Source organism: Eumetopias jubatus, unplaced genomic scaffold (assembly GCF_037043125.1).
Source record: "Eumetopias jubatus isolate StellerSeaLion01/CBP00866 unplaced genomic scaffold, mEumJub1_p1.0 scaffold_1, whole genome shotgun sequence".
In the NCBI taxonomy this organism is placed as follows: Eukaryota; Metazoa; Chordata; class Mammalia; order Carnivora; family Otariidae; genus Eumetopias; species Eumetopias jubatus.
This window is the reverse complement of record NW_028274807.1, coordinates 85,631,912-85,651,213: the sequence shown is the minus strand read 5'-3', so window position 1 is coordinate 85,651,213 and position 19,302 is coordinate 85,631,912. Positions and strand designations below refer to the sequence as shown.

General features: G+C 46.3%; 1 protein-coding gene across 2 annotated transcripts in view; it reads left to right on the top strand.

Moving 5' to 3' along the window:
• Nucleotides 1–2,405: 2,405 nt before the first annotated feature.
• USP13 (ubiquitin specific peptidase 13) overlaps nucleotides 2,406–19,302 on the top strand; it is a 109,208-nt gene continuing 92,311 nt past the window's right edge. For both annotated transcript variants that reach the window (XM_028101149.2, XM_088025318.1), the window contains exon 1: nucleotides 2,406–2,605. In XM_028101149.2, the coding sequence (XP_027956950.1) occupies nucleotides 2,438–2,605 (168 nt within the window). In that variant the 5' untranslated portion in view covers nucleotides 2,406–2,437. The remainder of the gene's footprint in view (nucleotides 2,606–19,302) is intronic.

The following is a 19,302-nucleotide window of genomic DNA, read 5'->3' as shown; positions in this document are numbered from 1 at the left end:
CTTAAAAAAATAAATGTTTATGTTATAAAACAAATGTAATGTCTTTGAAAACATTTTGAAAATAGAAACAAAACCTTATAACCAAATTCTAAACATAACTATTTAAATTTTATGTCTTTCCAGTCTTGTCAAAATGTGTGTTGATTTTTACCCAGTTGCAATAATATTGTATAAGCATTGTAAGTATGTGAGGTTAATATACTACGAAAATGTTAACTGGTTATTGAACTTAAGAGTGTTTGTATAATTGAGTTTTAATTATTTTTTAAAGCAATACTTGCACATAATAAAAATGTAAATAGTACAGAAAGGTAAAGACTGGCAGTAGGTTCCTCTCTACTCTCAGGCTTTGTGTTCCTCCCCACAGAGCCCGACTGTCCTTACCTTCTTATGTAGTCTTCTAGAGATAATCTTAAGGCCAAATACACACACACACAGTATATATAGAATGTAGCCTCTGTGTGTGTGTATATATATACACATATATATATAAAATATTTGCCATAGGTACAACCAACTAGATGGAAGGCCGGTGGCGTTCTGGGTGTACCAGAATGCCTTGCATGCATTTCTTGCTTTTGCACACTGATTTGCACTTTGCTTTTTTCATCTAGTAATATGACTTGGAAATTGCTCCACATCAGCACACACGGAGCGCTTCATTCTTCTCAACAGTTCTATATTTTAACCACTTCCTACACAGGCATCTTTAGGCTGTTCCCAGTTTTTTGTTACTATAAACAATGCTCTAACAAGTATCCTTACACAGTGTGAAGTTACCTGTAGCATAAATGTCTAGATGAAGAATTGCTGGGGAAACAGCGTATGCATATAAGATTAAGGTCGATATTGTTATTGTTTACTGTTTTTATTCCCACCAACAATGTATAGGAGGGCCTATTTCCCCCACATAGGCCAACTCAACATATCTTAATCAGTCTGAAGGGTAAAAAAACGGTGTCTCAATTTAAATTGCATTTAATCTAGAAGTATTTTAAACTGTAGGTTTTGAATGACTTTGAATAAAGGTTCTCTCTGTAATTGGACAAGCAAGCATCATCCATGAACCTGAATGTGAGGTGTGCTTGACCCTTGCTTGAAGGTATGAAAATTAAGGAGAGCAAGGCAGGAGAGGGGCTCATCTGCTACTTCACATCAAATTCCAGGTACCCTTGCCATCTCCTAGCGGAAACCAGCACATCTGCAGAATCAGGCAGAATAGCAGAAATAATGGGGGGGGGGAGATTTTAAAGACAGTTTGATTTGTTTGGGAGAGGCTTACAGAAACCAACATTTTTATTCACTATTTTTTGCTATTATTGTGTTCTATTAATTGGCAGGAATCCCTGGGTACCCTGCCCTTTATGTTTGGGTGTAGTTAGGGAACCTCAGCGGAATGGAACCTGTGTTTTAAGAATTTTTTGGAGAAAATGAGAGTATGCTGTGAGGCAAGCTCTGTTCACAAATTATTCAACTCCCCCCTTCCCCATTCATTGTTTATTTTGAAGAACTGGACCTGCAAGACAGGAATACGTGCGTTTGAATAAGATGCTCAAATCAGGCTCTTCAACGTTCGACGCGGAGACCTCGAACAAATCAAGCAAAATACGTTCCAAAGAGAAAAATATAAAGCTCTCCGCCCCGAAAAAATCTTGATCCTGCTCACCATACGTAAGAAAGAAATCTGTATTATTGCAAAAATCTATGTCCATCCTTACTGGATCCTATTCTATTCTCTTTTAGTAAGCTTTGGATGTTGAAAAAGTGGGGAACAAGGTTTAGTGAGGTTAACCGCTAAGTGCACAGCACAAATTCAGATTTGGGCCCGACGCTGTGCAATCCAGATTTGCACATCGAGTCCCACCCCTACCCAGGCAGGGGAAGTCCCCGCTTTTATCTTCAGTTGTTTTAAAAGCAAGAGGTTTTTAAACCCCCAAATCCTGCTCTTTGTGTTCGCCTCGGAGTTGCCCCTTCGCAACCTATCGATCTAGGGTAGAAAACACCGTGGGGATACCGCACGGCAGCCCGCCGGCGGGGGCGAGCGGAGCACCCCGCCCGCTCCCGGCTCCCGCGCCCGCGCCGGGGGGGCTCGTCCCCCGCCCGCCGCCCAGCCGGATCCCGGCACAGGGCCCCTCTCCAGCGCCCCCTCCCCGGCGCGCTGCGGCTGGCGCTCCCCAGCGCCCCGCCTGACGCTGCAGCTGGGCCGGCGATTCGCCATTGGATTAAAAATAGCAGCGTCCCCCACACCCCCGCCCGCCCGCCCGCCCGCCCCAGGCCCCCGGTGCCCGTTCCCGCCCCGCGGCCCTCTCTGCCCGCCAGCCCCGGCTCGGCTCCGGTCCCCCGCGCAGCCCGCCGCCGCCGCCGCCGCCGCCGCCGCCGGCAGACCCAGCGCTCCGGCCCGACCCGGCTCGGCTCCGCTCGGGTGCCCTCCGCGACCATGCAGCGCCGGGGCGCCCTGTTCGGCATGCCGGGCGGCAGCGGCAGCAGGAAGATGGCTGCAGGAGACATTGGCGAGCTGCTGGTGCCTCACATGCCCACGATCCGCGTGCCCAGGTCGGGGGACAGGGTGTACAAGAACGAGTGCGCCTTCTCGTACGACTCCCCCGTAAGTGAGGCTCGGCGGCGTACGCGGCGCCCCGGGGGAGGGTCGCGGTGCCAGCGGCCTGTGGCGGCCGCGAGCCGCGGAATTGGGCGGCACGTGAAGCTGGGGGAGAAGATGCGCAGTAGCAGCCGGGGACCTCCTCCCGCGGCGGCGGAGTGCGCTCAGGGGCATTGCAGTTCGGCAGACACCGAGTGAGCGCCTACTGCGTGCGGGGCGCTGCTGGCCCCGAGGCTGCTGCAGCTGAAGACGGGGTCGCCGCGGGGTTTGCTCCGCCAGCCTTCCTAGGCTGACAGGGCCCCAGTTCCCAGCTGCCTGGCCCCAGCCCCGCCACCGTTTGAAAGATAGATCCAATCGAAGAGTTCCCTGATCTTAACTGCACGTTGCGGATGGTTTGCGTCCTCTCTGGGGGCGAGAACGGAGGGCGGCTGGGTGGACCGCATCGCCCCCCCCCGCCCCCCCCCGCCCCCCCCGGACTCACACAACCCTTCTCTTTCTGGGACCGTTTGCTTTGCCTAGGGAGTCCCACTCCCGGACGATTCGGATTTCCGCGCCGAGCTTTTCTTCCTCCACTTTCTATTGCTCCCCGCACTTTTTCTTCCCGTTAGAATGTCAGAAGAAACCTTCGGGTCCCTCCAGTTGGGCAGCAGAAATAGAGGGTCTACTGGATTTTATGGTTTCTTTCAGTCATTCCCCTTACTCCTCTACGTGAATCGCCTGGGCTGAAATGCGTTAGTATAAATTATTAAAAGTTTAGCCGCGGGTCGTGACCTGAGACTGGAGCGGGGGGGGGGGGGGGGAATTACGACAGATCACCGCCTTCCACCCGGGGAGGTTGGTGGTGTTTTTCACCAGGTGGCATGTATATGTGCAACAAGGAAAAGGAGGGTGAATGTCCCTTTCCAGAGTCAGATGGGCTTCAAAGTGACTCAGCTGTCTGGCGTTTATCATGTCTTTTTGAGGACCAGGTTATTTTTATCCACCCACTTTAGATCTCATGTGTCACCCGGCAGATCTCAATGCAACCGGGAGGTGCATGGATTAGAGGGACTGAGGCAGGTTTCAAACAATAGTCTTAACAGATTTTACTCACATTCTGTAGAGTATTGTTGGAGGGAAAAAAAAAAAAACAACAACCCCAAATGAGAGGCAAATTTTCCAAAGTATCCTTTATTATCTGTTGGATTGATATTGGCTGATATCAAAGCATTTTTTGTTTGTTACACATTGGAGTCCCAGAAATTTGTATCCTCTCTACGATATTCAGTTTTTCTTTTATGTTAATTCTGGATCATTTGGGGGATAAAAATTTCACTTTTTTGATTACTTATTTTCTTTCAAAAAGGTCTAAGTGGAATGAGATGGTTGTATTTAGATACTTAGCATATTGTGATCACACTACTTAAAGTGACTGTCAGTAGAGTCATTAAATCGTATTCTCCACAAAGTATTTGAAAATGCCATTTTCAGATTTTGTGTCCAGTGATGGGCAGGTTCCCACTAGGAGCTCCTAAGGGTGAAGAGGGATGATGGTCTTAACTAACTAAAGCAATTGACAGATTGTGAAGTCCAGGAAAAAGAAAGTGGCCTAGTCTTTTAGGATGGTACAGTGTGTAGAGTGGGTAAAACTACTTTTTCTATGTTTGATCGGGGTTGCTCTTCAAATTCATCTTACAAACTTTGTTATTGCAAATCTTTACCACATTATATAGTATGTGGCAGGTGTGAAATAAAGTTGATTATTTTAATTCACTTCCACAAATAGTTATTGGGAGTTAATGGTGTGCCAAACACTCTTCTAGAAGCATCATGTCCAGTGTAAAATGATGATTCCATTCATATCACAGTAGTTCCTTGGGGAGATTGGGCTTATTTACAAGGCTGATGAATCAGTATATTTCATTATCTATGAGGAGGAAGAGAAAGAGGTTTTATAACAAGTTATATTAAAGCACAGTGTAAGATCATGGGCGATATTTCCCTATGGTACTTACTTAACACTTCATCATGAATCAGATAAGGGTTCTTGAGCACCTACTATGTGCCAACTCATACATGCATGGCTGTAAGAACCATAGAGAGTAAAATCCACTGGTGCCAAACACCCCAGAGACTTAAATCTACAAGTGCCATGGGACTGTGGTAGAGGAAAGACCAAAGCCATGTGAGTGGAAAAAAAATCATCGGATACTTTTGAAAATGGCCATGGATAAATAGAGATAGAAATAAAGAAGACCAATATCCAGCAAAGTAAATCACATGGGCAAACACATAAAGTATGACTATTTTCTTCTTATTTGCTTGTAATGTACTGGGAAGAAAAAGATTGATTTAACGAGTAGTGAGGTCTGAACCAAGTGGAGAGTAGAAGATGATGGCCTTGGATACCTACGATAGAAACTTGATTTAATATGGTCAGTTATGGAAAACTACTATAAGTTATGTGACTTAAAGTGGTGTTAGAAGGAGACTGAAATGATCATTTCTTATTACAGATCTACCATATCTAAGGTCTGGTGTGAACAGCTTTGCTGTGCCTTACCTGTGTGGGTATGAGGATTGAGTGGGACTGTGTGGTAAACTCATTTCAGTGTCCCTCTCCTTCTTCCTACCTTCTAGGGCTTAGCACAGGGCAGATGCTCAGTGATACTGCTTCTGAGATGAGTGAGAATTTGTGCTTTTCACCTACCAATTCATCCCAATTTCAGCCAAGGCTCAACTTCTCACCTTGACCTGCAGGTTCAGCTCTCCATGACATGGCTCATCTTGCAAGGTGGGTAAAGGGACCTTCCTGGAGAGTGAGGCCTTTGCATCTTTATCCCCCGCAGCTGGCCCAGCATCTGATAGATATATATACACACACACACCAGGAACCCAACCAAAACCTAGGAAATGTATGAGTTACCTGCGGTTACAGGTTCTGAAAATGCTAAGGATTCAACATATGGGAAACACTGTGAAAGGAATCATGTGGGATTATCACGTGGGATATGGTGACTTCATTGACTGTGGGGGACAAAGTGTGAGAGAGAGCCAGACTGGCAGGGTTTAACCCCAGCTCTGTCTCCCAGCTGTGTAACTTCTCTGTGTTCCAGGTTCTCCCATCTGTAAAATGGGGGCAATAATAGAACTTACCTCATGGGGTTGTTTTGTTGATTAAATAAATTAATGTGTAAAGTATGCCCGGACAATTCATAATCACTCTGGGAAGAAAAGAAAGAGATAAAGACAGTCAGGCATGGGGTTGTAAGCCCAAGTGTTTGATTGTCCGGGATTATGTAGAAAGTTTGGTGTGGTTAAGTGGAGACAGCGGTCCACACTTTTTCTCACAAGCCTTCATGGACCACCGTGTAAAATCTACTCATCCCCTAGGTTGCCGAACCCCTCGTTCATCTGAATGTACTCTGTCCTGCTTCCCCTCACCTTCTAGGCTGCCAACTTTGGGGAGATCAGTCTCTGGGTCTCCAGTGGCTAAGACTCATTTCCTTTTCCAGAACCACCCTCCTGTCTTGATCATCTTCTGCTTGAGACTTCATCATTTCCTCTGAAAACCCACATTAGAGTCTATGTCATATAACACAGCAATTAGTTGTAGTGTCTCTTCCATAGCTGGCCATCATTTCATTCTCTTTTCACTTAACTGGTTGTTTTAAAACATCTGCTAGATGTGAAGCCTTCTACCAAGCTTTAGGATCGGGGAGGAGCTGGGCCACTCTCGTGTTAACTATGCCCCTTCCCCACCTGGCTGGAGGTGGAGAGCTTATCTTATGCCTTATCTTAGCTGGGGTCAGCTGAAGGACTGAGACAAGGGCTTAGCACGGGCAGTTTATTTTGGAAAGGTATCCCAGGGAACGTAAGAGGAAGAACATCCAAGGGAATACTGACAAAGGGGAGGAAGGAAAGCCAATCCAAGAGTGAGTTACTGAGCTGGCTGCCATGATGGATCACTGGTGCTCAGTCCGGCCAGGGACCCCTGGGGAACTGTTGAATGTGCCTCAGTATCCTCCACCTGGGACATGGAGAGGGGAGTATTTATCCACTGGCTCCCGTGGTCTGCTGGTCAGGGGTGCTCCAGGGATGAAACGCCCTCACTCTTCCAGGTTTGTATTTGTGCCGGAGGGGCTTCCTGAGAAGCTTTCCCGAGACCAGCAGCTGCTGAGGAGAGAGATCCCAGTGCAGTGAGGCGTGGACGTCTGGCCACACTTGCTATGACAAGCAGCTGCACACACTGAAAAGGTGGCCCGAGAGGATGTGACACCAGCATAAGCAGTGCCTCACACCTCTCCTTCCCTTCCAGCATCAGCGTGATTTTGTAAAAAGGAGCTTGTTTCCCATTCTCTGAAGCTCTGAGATCCCTTAGTGACGTTGAGATGTCATGGTTGGTTCTCCACATTCCTCTGTAAAACTCTGGGGAGCTGGGGCCTCATGGTGCTGTCTGGTTTGCATAGCCACTGGGAAAGGCTTTGAGATCATTTACTTGTAGGAACAGCTCGTGTTAGGGGCTCACTACTGTAGTGGTGTGCATGCTCCCTTCCAGGCAGTGAGACTTCCATCCTGGTACTTACTTGTAGGGGAAAGATAATTTGGGGATCTATGTGGAGAAATCTTCCTCCTAAGGGATCAACAATTTAAGATAGTAAAACATTTCTTATTTCTTTTCCCTCTGAAGATATAAACTTTAACTCATTCTAATTAGTTTCACATATTAAAAGTTCCTTTCCAAAAGCGACTAACTAAAATGTTGTGTTATAGCAATGATTCTCAAGATTTTTGGCCCTATATACTCTTAAATATTTTCGAGCATGCCAGTGGGCTTTCGTGTGGTTTCTGTCTATTGATATTTACCCCGTTAGAAATTAAGACCGAGAAAAAGTTGAAACAATTTCCATTCTGTTAGTTGTTGGAATGATGGTGTCATCAGATGTCATGCAGACTCTTAAAAATGCCTCTGTACGCTCAGGAGAGAACAGGAGTGGCAAAGGCAGATAAGTTCATGTTATGAAAATAGTTTTGACCTCGCAGATCCCTCGAAGGGCCTTGGGGGCATGACAGGGTTTCCAGGTCGGACTTTGAAAACCAGAGTTCCAGAGTTCTATGTGTAGGCACAACCGGTTACTGCAGTCATACATCCCACCTGCACTGTGGCTTTTACGGGTTCACATTTTCACATTTGTGGTTGTTAATCTTAGCTCAACTACAGATGTCCTATGTCTCCTGTACATTCTTTTTGAAGCAAATTAAAGTTTAGAGAATTTGGGACCTTTTGAAAAAAACTGCAGCAACTTGGCTGGGAATCGTTGGCCTTTTTTGGAGGTGAGAATTCCTTATTCTGTTGATTGTGAGCTTCACTGGAGGGTGATCTGGTTGGGCTGTTTCTTTGAAACCTTAAATTTTAGCATCCTGATTTTTTTCCTTTAGCCACTGGTTAGGAGACCTTTGTCATCTTCTGCCTGGAAGGTGAAGTTCTATCTGCCAGTACCAGGGAGCGGGGAACTGAGTGGGAGGGGAGGACGAGGGTGGTCTCGGCATCTGGATATTGGATATGGCCGGATATGGTCTCCTGTTCTCAACCCTATCCCTGTTTTGTTAAGCGGTCTCCCACGTTGTAGGGGCTGGGAACCTGGACACTACCATTGCCAGAATCTTTTGACAGGAAGATTTTTTTTTTTTAAAGATTTTATTTATTTATTTGAGAGAGAGAGAATGAGAGAGCGGGCGCATGAGAGGGGGAGGGTCAAAGGGAGAAGCAGACTCCCTGCTGAGCAGGGAGCTCCATGCGGGACTCGATCCTAGGACTCCTGGATCATGACCTGAGCCAAAGGCAGTCACTTAACCAACTGAGCCACCCAGGCACCCTTTTTTTTCCTTTTAAAATTTTATTTATTTATTTGAGAGAAGAGAGAGAAAGAGCACGAGTGGGGGGAGGAGCAGAGGGAAAGGGAGAAGCAGACTCCCTGCTGAGTAGGGCTGATGCGGGCTCGATCCCAGGACCCTGAGATCATGACCTGAGCCCAAGGCAGACGTTTAACCGACTGAGCCACCCAGATGCCCCTAGACAGGAGGGTTCTGATTTTGATTCTGCCAGTGAGAGTTTCAGAAGGAGAAGCTACATTGTTACTGTAGCAACAGCCATGCCAGGTGTGGGATTTTCCTGTCCGCTTCAGAGTATCCTTCTGGGACTCCAGGCCACCTCAGCCTATGGGGGAGCTGGGATCATCTATGCAATTTCTCGCGATGCTTGTGCATCTGGATTTCCTGAACATGAGTGGTGGTTTCTCTGACCTTGGCTCTCACAGCTCTAACCATGATTATGTACCCTCTAATTCCCTGTATTAAATTCCTTCCTGCCTGAAATACCTAGAATAGTTGGTATTTTTGGTCCACATCCAGACTTATACACATACATTACACACATACCTCTAAGTCTCCGTGTATTCCTAACGGAACTCCTGTTCTTAACTGAGCTCCTTGTCCCACAGACCCGAGTCCTGTGTTTTTACCTGCTCTAGAGAATAAACCTCCAGTGGTTTGCCCATGTGGGAGGGCCCACTGCGCCTGGAGGAGGGATTTGGGGCTCTGATTGCTACCTAGACGGATTTTCAAACCTTCCTTCTTAAGTGTTAATTCTCTTTTCACTCCCCTGTGCTGTTCTTCCTTCAGCCCTTGTTCCACCTCAGCTTTCAGAGTTCCTGGAGCTACTAGTTCTGGAGTCTCTTGGAAATTCTGGGGTGGACATCAGATTGGATCTTGGTTTTCTCTGCCGCAGGCCTAGCTAGGAATCCTCTTTTTCGGCTTCTCTTAGTCTTGTACTGCTTTTCCATCTGTAGTCCGGTTTCCAGATTTTGTTGCTGCGGGTGATGTTCCTTAAAGACACGATGTCTTTACCGTTCTTTTCTTTGGGTTTCAGGAAGGAGTGAAATTGACGTATATGTGTAATCTGCCCCACATACACTAGAATCCCGCTTTTCCAAACGAATAATCAAGAAGGCACTTCCTGTCTCTTTTTGGCTGCCCTTAATTATCTTTCAAGCTGTATCATTTTTAGAGTCTGGGAATGTAAGAGACAATGCTGATCCTGTCAGGGAGCTGCTTGGGAAAGTTTGTGTCCTCAGTTGTGTGGAGCCTGGGCATCTGTGCAGCTCTGAATTCTGTTTTCACTCCCCTGCGTTGTTCTTCCTGTGGACTGCAGTGCAGTTAAGGGTGCTGCCCTTCATTTGGGGCCACAGGCTGAGAGATGTACAGTATTATCAACTCTGCCTCCCTCTCTCTCCCTTGCTTTAAAAAAAATTGTATAAGGGGCGCCTGGGTGGCTCAGTTGTTAAGTGTCTGCCTTCCACTCAGGTCATGATCCCAGAATCCTGGGATCGAGCCCCGCAGGGAGCTCCCCGCTCGGCGGGAAGCCTGCTTCTCCCTCTCCCACTCCCCCTGCTTGTGTTCCCTCTCTCGCTGTGTATCTCTCTGTCAAATAAATAAATAAAATCTTAAAAAAAATTGTATAAAATGCACATAACATAAATTTCACCATCTTAACGGTGTTTAAGCGTACTGTTTGGTGGCATTAAAGGACATTCACGTTGTTCCATGACCATCACCACCATGCCTCTCTGTAGCTCTTCATCTTGCAAAACTGAAACTGTGCCTTTTAACGAGTAACTCCCCAGCCCACCAGCCTCCCAGCTTCTGGCAACCACCATTTTATTTTCTGTCTCTATGAATTTGCTCTAGGTACCACCTTATGGAAGCGAGACCATACAGTAGTTACCCTTTTGTGACGAGCTTATTCCACTTACCATGTTTGCATGGTTTGTCTGTGTTGTAACGTGTGTCAGAATTTCCTTCCCTTTTAAAGCTGAGTAACATTACATTGTATGTGCAGACCACATCTCGTTTATCCAGTCGTCTGCTGGTGGACACTTGGCTTGCCTCCATTTTTGCCTATTGTGAATAAGGCTGCTGTGGGCATGCGTGTATCTCCCTCTTTTATTTTATTTTATTTTTTAAAAGATTTTATTTATTTATTTGATAGAGAGTGAGAGTACAAGCAGAGGGAGAGGGAGAAGCAGGCTCCCCACGGAGCAGGGAGCCCGATGAGGGCTCGATCCCAGGACCCTGGAATTATGACCTGAGCCAAAGGCAGACACTTCACCGACTGAGCCAGCCAGGTGCCCCATCTTTTTATTTTTATTTTTTTTTTTGTCAAATGATCCTTTATTGAAATATTTTCCTTTGTAGTTAACTAGCTGGGCATTCCATGGCACCACTGTTGATGTCATCTGTGATGTCATGATGGTGGTGGCCATCAACATGGCAGCCCACAACTGGGCAGTCCCCATGATCTCTTTAATGGTTCCAGAGAGTTCTCTGGCTAAAGATTGGTGCCGCATCTGTTGGCCAATATTGACAATCTCATCAAAAGTGATACTTCCACTGTGCTCAATGTTTTTCTGCTTCTTGCTGTCTCTTGGTGGTTCCTTGAGGGCTTTGATAATCAGGGCAGAGGTAAAAGGTACCCTTTCAATCTGGGCCTGTCTGTTCTGAATGGTCAGTTTCACTGTAATCTTTAGACCCTTCCAATCACTGGTCACCTTGGCAATGTCATCAACCAAACTTTTTTGGAGACAGGCCCAGCAGGCTGATCTTTGGCGCCAGGGCAGACAGACGTGGCTCTGACTTCACCACTGGTGCACCTCAGGTACATGACTTTGTTCTCGTTGGGGTTGAACTTAGATGGCATGGTGGAGGCAGCTGGTGTCGGATGAGTCCGGATTCCCGACCACTGACGAGAGTTGCACCTTCGCCTCCTACGAGGCGAAAGCCAAAAGTTCTCCCTCTCTTTTTTATTACATCCCACTAGAGACCAGGTTCCGGGGTAGCCTCCTCTCTCCTTATCCACAGCCCAGGCTCAAGTTCTCATCATCTCTTGCCTGGACTGTTGCATAAGAATTTTCTTAACTGACCGTCTTGCCTTCCTTCCAGTCTGTCACACTGCACCCTCAGTTTTTCTAAAACATGGGTCTTATCATGTCATTTCGCTGCCTAGATATTTTCAAAGCACCATTCAGGCTTTCCTAACATAGCACCTCAAATCAGTTTACCAAGTTGATCCAACTTTCCTTGCCAGTGTTGTCACTTAACACCTAACCTCTACTTACATTCCTTTAGGCCCAAGGGACTTTGTGTTCTTCACATGCTCCATGCCTTCAGCTCTCCATGCATTGGTGCATGCTCTTCCCTTGGCCTGGAATGCCTTCTCCCGACCCCTCACCCCCCAAGGAAAGCCCTACTGATCCTTAAAAACCAGCTCAGAGGTTCTCTGTAAAGCCCTCACCACTCCCTTGTCCCCAAGCTGAGTTAGACACTTACTTTCCTTTGCTCACAAAGCACTTTGTACATCTCTGTCATGGTTGGGATACTGATTGTTGAGGACGTGGAACACTTGGGGTCTTGTGCACCTGTGCTGGTGAGGCTGCATCTTTTCTGTTTTTCTATCTTTTTTTTTTTTTTTTTTAAGTAGGCCCCATGCCCAGCATGGAACCCAACAGGGTGCTTGAACTCACTGTGAGATCGAGACCTGAGCTGATATCAAGAGTTGGAAATTTAAGCAACTGAACCACCCAGGCGCCCCTGTTTTTTCTCATGAACATGTATTTTGGAATAAAAAATGTTATTAAAAGTAACCAATACCATATTTTTATTTTGTCATATTATAATCTAAAAAGTCATAAACTTGACCCTTGACGAACTAGGGAGAGGTGTCTTGGGTCCTTCGTAGGTGTTTTGTGTGTTGTGATTCTGGGTGCCAGAGGGATCTTGGTGGACGTGATCACACAGAGTGCTCCTCGGGGAGATGACAAGAGGGCTGGTCTCTGTGGAGGTAGCTCGGGCCTCTGGGCTGCCGCTCATGTTCAGTATTATGGGCAGTCAGCCCAGGACTCCTCTTGTCCCCAAGCACAGGGAAGATGGGAACAAGAGCACCTATTTTTAGGTCTGGAACAGCAGGTCAATGCAATAATGACAAGAATTTAATGAATCTGAATACGCCTCCAGACTAGAGATGGTGCTTGAGGTGTACAGCAATATGTGTGCTTCCTGTGAGGAAATTAAAAATAAAACAATTTGTTTTGTGTTAATTAGCAAGTATTCATACTTACTTAGAGCCTACTATATACCCAGCACTTCCCTGGGAGGGTCTGAGTATTTAGGAGGGAAACAGAGGACCACAGTAAAGAAGAGTATGACACAGATGTTTCTAGCATAATATGGAGTATGAGCACCAATTTTGAGTGTCTACTAGGAGTCAAACACGGTGCTTGGTACTTTTATATACATTATCTCATTTAATCACAATAGTAATTGGCTCATAAGTGATAATTACTATTGTTGCCATGTTTCACAGAAGAGGAAACTGAGTCAGAGAGGTTACGTAGCTTGCTCAGGGACTTGTTCAAAGACTGGTGCGTGACACAGTTGGGACTTGAGCCCTGACGTGTCATGACCTTAGACCCTGAAGCACTTATAGAGTATTAAGTTTTAAACAGTGTGGCACTTACCATGTACGAATGGAGATTTCAGATGCAGGAATAATCAATACAATCTAGAAAAGTTACTGGTCTGGATACCGGGATGGGATCTGAAAAGTGGCATTTTGGGGGAGGAAGGGACAGAGGCATGGAGGTGGCACCAAGCTTGGGATGTATGTGAGGAAGAGAGGATTACTCGGGCAACTGAAAAGCAGGGCTGAATCCTCTGCGGGTTATAAAGGTTGGCCTTGGTAAGGTCGACCGATGGGCTGGCCAGTCAGGAGCCAGGGAATAGCACGAGGACAGTGGTTACTTGCTGTGGCTGTCCTGGAAGCCGAAGGAGGACTAAGGTTGGGAGGTGGGGAGAACCGGAATAGGAATCGGGGTAGTAGTAATATTGGGGGGGTGATGCTTTCATGAGGGTGATGACAGTGGGGAGAGAGATGGCGGAGTGATGGGACTAAACTCAGTAGACATTTTGATGAAAGGTACAGCGCAACTTAGTGACTTAGAATATGCTGCAGATGAAGGAGTGGGAGGAGCTAAAGGTGACTTCAGGGTTTGTAGTGGGGCAGATGGAGTGTATCAAGGGCATAAATGGGGGTGAGTCGGTCAAATCAGGTGGGTGGGTGCTGCGTGGGGAAACTCAGACAGGAGTCTGGGGCAGTATTTCCTCCAGGAATTAGAAATTTGAACAGATAATCCTGTTGCACAAGTAGTTACAGAGGGAATACATGCAGACTTGACTGTTGTATGCAATAAAATCACTCTAGAGTAAATCTGCCCCATATTGACTACGTGGGCGATTGGCCCAGAGCCTGACGGCTCTTGTAAGTTGCAGTTATGAAAACTTTTCTCCTGATGCAACCAAGTGTCGCTTTCTTGGCCCTGGTTAATTCTTTGGGTGTTGCTCAAAGTGGTGACCTGGATACAGATGTCTCTGTCCCCAGCAGTTCTTAGAAATAGGCTTCGTGGTCTGTTAGTGGGATCAGTGGATTGACTGGCCAGGAGGAGAGAGGAATGGGCAGGGGACAAGGGTGAAAGTAATTCACATATTGTATCCTTTAGGCACAGCTGCTGATTTGCTCCTTTGGACGTGTGCCTTTGAGCATGTTTGGCCATTGAGTCTCAAGCCTGAAGCTTTGGACGGAGCCCCAGCCGATATGCACTGTTTCTCTAGGCCTGCACCAGCAGAGCAGGACCACCGACAGATCCAGCCCACTGGCTGGACATCGGTTGATGAGGGTGGGTGGGCTGTGGGGGCCCGGTGGTCTGGAGCCCAGCACCTTGGGCCTTGTCACTGTCCTGTCGGGGAGCTGTCAGCCTGGGGCAGCCACCTCCCAGGGACTCCGGCTGTCCTTTGGAGTCTGGGAAGTGGAGCTGCTGCATCCTGCTGGAGCCTCTCTCCTCCCCTTCAGGAAAGCCTGGAAGAGCACCTGGCACAAATGTGGGGTGCTCTCCTTTGTGGGGTGCTCTCCTTTGCCTGCCCCGTCTCCTTTCCTGGAATGAAATGGCCTTGGTAAAAAGGAAGAAACTGCTCTTTTCCCCAAGCCTCCATGACGCGTGTGCTTGCCCACAGCCGCCCACCTGGCTCCTGCCACCAAAACAACGTCTGCTTCTCAGTTGCCCCAGGCAGCATGTGGAGGGCCAGACTGGCCTGGGTCCTAGCCCCTCCCCCCACCCCATTACTACTTAGTAGCAGTAAGACTTCAGCAGGTGTCTTAATTTCACTGAATTTCTCTGAGCCTTGGCTTTCCCCCCTGTAGTACCTACCTGGAAGGGTTGTTATAATCATGCCTTCCCATTAAACCTACTTAATGCTAGCTATCTCTTCAGTGGGATTTAGTTGAGGGGGGGGATCCTTCTGAGAAGAATGTGTAATGAGATTTATAGTATCTTGGGGTTGCCAAGGAGAGACAGCCTGTACTTGGCAATTCTGCGTGAGGCTCTGCCCTTCAGCAAAAGCCTTGGGCAGGAGTGTTTGCTGGCCTCCTTGGAGGGGAACTCTGTTCAGGGCTATTATTCATACTCAAATCCAGCTCGTAGTGATGGGCTTTTATGGGTTAGCCTGGAAACCTAATCCTCATGTTTAATATAGTTTGTCAGGGGAAATGCACCCTGAAGAAACCATCTCTTTTTAAAAATGAGAAGAAATGACTATAAAACGTTTTTACCTTTGATAGGTGGTTTCACATTTTCTCTTTTTATATGTAAGCTGGGAACTGCTTACATGGATTGTAGCTTCAGTTTAGCCCTGCCGAAGGTGCTCACCTCAGTGTCCTCACTCTGACAAGTTTTATTTTGCTTATTTGTCCTGTGAACCTTGTAGTAGCTGTTCCTCATGCCTTGCCAAAACCCTTCCCCAGCTGTTTGGGTGACAGCATCCTCATTGCTCCAAATACCCAGAGCAAGGATGTGGTTTTATCCTTAGGAAAAAAGTTCCTAAATGTTGGATCGGTGGAACAGTAAATATACAGTGTGTTAAAACGTAGCAGTTTGGAGTCTGCCTTTAGCTGTCTGGGTTGGCTGTGCGGCTCTAAGGCATATGTGGGAGCCCTCTGCAGAGGGGAGAATGGCAAAGTTGGAGCAAATGGGAAGAATCATTACTGCATCAACATTTGTATTTTTTCTTTTCTTTTTTTTAAATATTGTATTTATTTATTTGAGAGAGAGAATGAGATAGAGAGAGCATGAGAGGGGGGAGGGTCAGAGGGAGAAGCAGACTTCTTGCTCAGCAGGGAGCCCGATGCGGGACTCGATCCCCGGACTCCAGGATCATGACCCGAGCCGAAGGCAGTCGCTTGACCAACTGAGCCACCCAGGCACCCCATTTGTATTTTTTCTTAACACTTCATGGCCACAAGCAAGATTTATTGATGTCCCGCAGAGAGGCCTACACTCTCCTGGGATTATATGCATTTGGTTTTTTCTACTTAGTTTATATGGATAATTTTATTTCAGTGGATTTGCTTTTGGAAGCAAGGTTTTTGGATTTTGCAAATATTGTGTTCTGGAAGTTTTGTTCTACTGGCAAGCTGTTTGAGTGTTTCCTTGCTGTTCAGCCTGTTTTTTGATAGTGCTTTTTCCTCATCATATTTCCCCTTTCTGTGGATTGCATGCTTGCTGCCCTTGATCTGGAACTTTGTTTTACTTTCTTATTGCCCATTGGCTTCCCGTCTGCCTGTATTTAATTTTTGCATTTAAAAGCTCTTGTCCAGAGGCGCCTGGGTGGCTCAGTCGTTAAGTGTCTGCCTTCAGCTCAGGTCATGATCCCAGGGTTCTGGGATCGAGCTCTGCATCGGGCTCCCTGCTCGGCGGGAAGCCTGCTTCTCCCTCTCCCACTCCCCCTGCTTGTGTTCCCTCTCTCGCTGTGTCTCTCTCTGTCAAATAAATAAAATCTTTAAAAAAAGCCAAACAAACTATTGTCTGTTTGTTTGCCTCTAGAAGCCAGAATGTCCTGGGGATCTGTGCTCTGGTCATTGGAATGTTTATAGGTACCACTCAGATGTGGAAGTACCTGAGAGGCAGAATTAATAGGCAGGTGATGAAAGCAAGGGTTCAACAGAGAGAGGTGGGTAGTCTTATGAGTCTAATGAGTTAAAACAGGAGCTGTCGTTGTGTCTGCCCTTTTCCACACACCCCTCTCTCATCCATCTTTTTGCTCAGGGACTCTTTCTTAAAATTATAACCTGCGCCTGCCAAAGTTTCCCCGTCCCTGCTGTGAGTCCCCTTCCCTGACTTCCTGCCACCTCCCCCAGGCTAAGCCACCATCTTGACTTGTTTAGACAAGGGCTGTCTAAAAGAACTTTCTGTGGTGATGGAATTGTTCTGCATCTCCAGTATGGTAACCCATAGCCACACGTGGCTCTTGAGCACTTGCCACGTGGCCATTGTGTTTGAGAAACTGAACTTCTAATTTAACTAATTTAAATTAATTTAGAGCTAAATATTTCCATGTGGCCAGTGGTGGTGTGGTTCTAGACTGCGTAATAGCTTTGTGACCTTATATTCTCTTGGCTCCCACCCAGTAGCCAGAGTGATCTTGCAGTAGGATGTAAATGTCATCAGAGCACCAACTGGGCTTGTCTTTCCCTCTGCTGAATCAACTCCTCCTGCCCCACACCGCACCAACTTCTCTAATCCCCAGAGGAGACATCACTGCCTCATTCTCCTTCACAGCTTTTCCCCACTCCACACAGACGATCTCTGAATCCCCTTCTATGAACACGGATGGCATCTACCTGGGCTGGGGTACAGTGACCTGGCTTTGTTTCACTTCTCTCTTGTCACCACATTCTCATCCTTCTCCCTGAGATTACACTCTTCATCCCCTCTTTTACTTGTGTGTTCCCAAATCTCCTAAGCCACACATTTTGAGATAATCTTAGTTATTTCAGATAATCTTAATTACTGGGAGTAGCAAGAATATACAGCCCCTTAGAGCTATGAAGTTGGTTGTGAAAGCCTAAGGAAAGCTTGGGTTAAGAAAAGGGAACACTTGAACAACTGCTCGTTCTATTACGTATACATATAATTAGTTCTAAACACATTTGGTTGTTTCTACTATTAAAAAATGAATCAATTTTCCTGAAGAAAAATTAGAAAATGTGAAAGACAACAAAGAAAACCTTCCCATGTGAGTTCTGCGTGCAGAGATGATGTCCCACCACAGCGTGCAGGGCCAGCACGTGTGTATATTGTAACGCTGTAAGCACTGTTTGGTTTCCTGCTCTTTTCACTCAAAAATACTGTGCAGAGCTTTAACTTTCAGTAAATATGCATTACAAATAAATTTTAAATGGCTGAAAGGTGTTACAATTCGTGGATGTATAAATTACTAAAGAAATCTGTTCTTGGGCATTCAGGTGATTTCCTTTCACTGTTACAAGTAGCTAATTCAGTCCATTTCTTTTTCTTTCCTTTTTTTTTTTTTAAATCAGTGTTCTAGAAAATACTGTTTTCTTGTCCTTTTCATCTCCCTTTTGCATGAGTGTGTGAGTCACATCCTTCCTGGGTGTTAGTATGGAATTTGTCCTGGACGGGGATTTGTTGTGACACCATCTACCTACATCATGTTTCTCTTTGCGGCAATGGCTGCTTGTTTTCCACACTGGTCTGTGGTTATAAAAACAAGCGTTACGCAGTGACTCTGTTTCCTGAGTGCGCTGCTCACACAGGCTCGCTCTCCCTTCCTGTCTTCCAGCGGAGGCCGGTCTCCAAGAACACACCATCGTAAACAAAGTTCTCTGAACACCTACTGATTGACAATGTGGTGTATTTTTATTTAAAATGACTGTTCACTTGCTATTCTGAAAACATGTAACCTTGACCTTTATATTCGCCTTGGTTTTAATATTCTTTTAAAAGGCAGCTTTGTAAAGAAAGGTGACTTTGTCCTTGATGTTACTTCTGAATAGTATGTAGGATAATACAGTATAAAGTAATAAATGAACGAATGTTTGTATATCATGTTTATATTGAAATGCTTTGAAGGGTGGGTTTAAGCAATGCATGGGCTTCTAATGTTGCTCCTCTCTCGTGGTTTGATTGTGGCGTGGGAGAAATTGTGGTAGGGGATCATTATAGAGCTTTAGAGAAGCCCTGAATAACATTTCTTGACTTCCTTGTGATTTCAGGTTTCCAAATCAAGTCTTGGATGTTGGTCAAGTTTCTGTTTAGCGCATCATGAAAATGATCATTAGAATGTTATTTAGCTGAGAGCATGCATGCAGAGAAGTGCACACTGGCTGTTCTGGTCTGGGTGGCCTCTGGAGGTAGGAGCCAGATCGGGTCTAAGGTGGGATGGGGTGTGGACATGGCAGCCACTGTCCTGAAGAACCAGTGAGGCTGGCTTGGTCACAGAAAGGAGGGGAGCTGGGGTAACGGGGTTCAAGTGTTCAAGCTGCTGAGAGCCTGGTTTTAGCTGAATAAACCTGAAAAACTAGTGTTCCTGCAGATGTCTAGGGCTGTTTTTCTGCGCCTGGCCACCAGCTTTCTTTTGATGATCCTCATTGTTTAGTTCTGTCAAAGACTTGAAATGGAGCCTGTGCTCTGAAGTGTCTTAAATACAGATCAGAAGGGTGCTGAGGATCAGTTCCAGAGAGAGACTAAACTCTGGGACTGGATGACAAATAACTACACAAACTTTGCCACTCACTCCATAACTGTTTCTTCAGTTCTGCT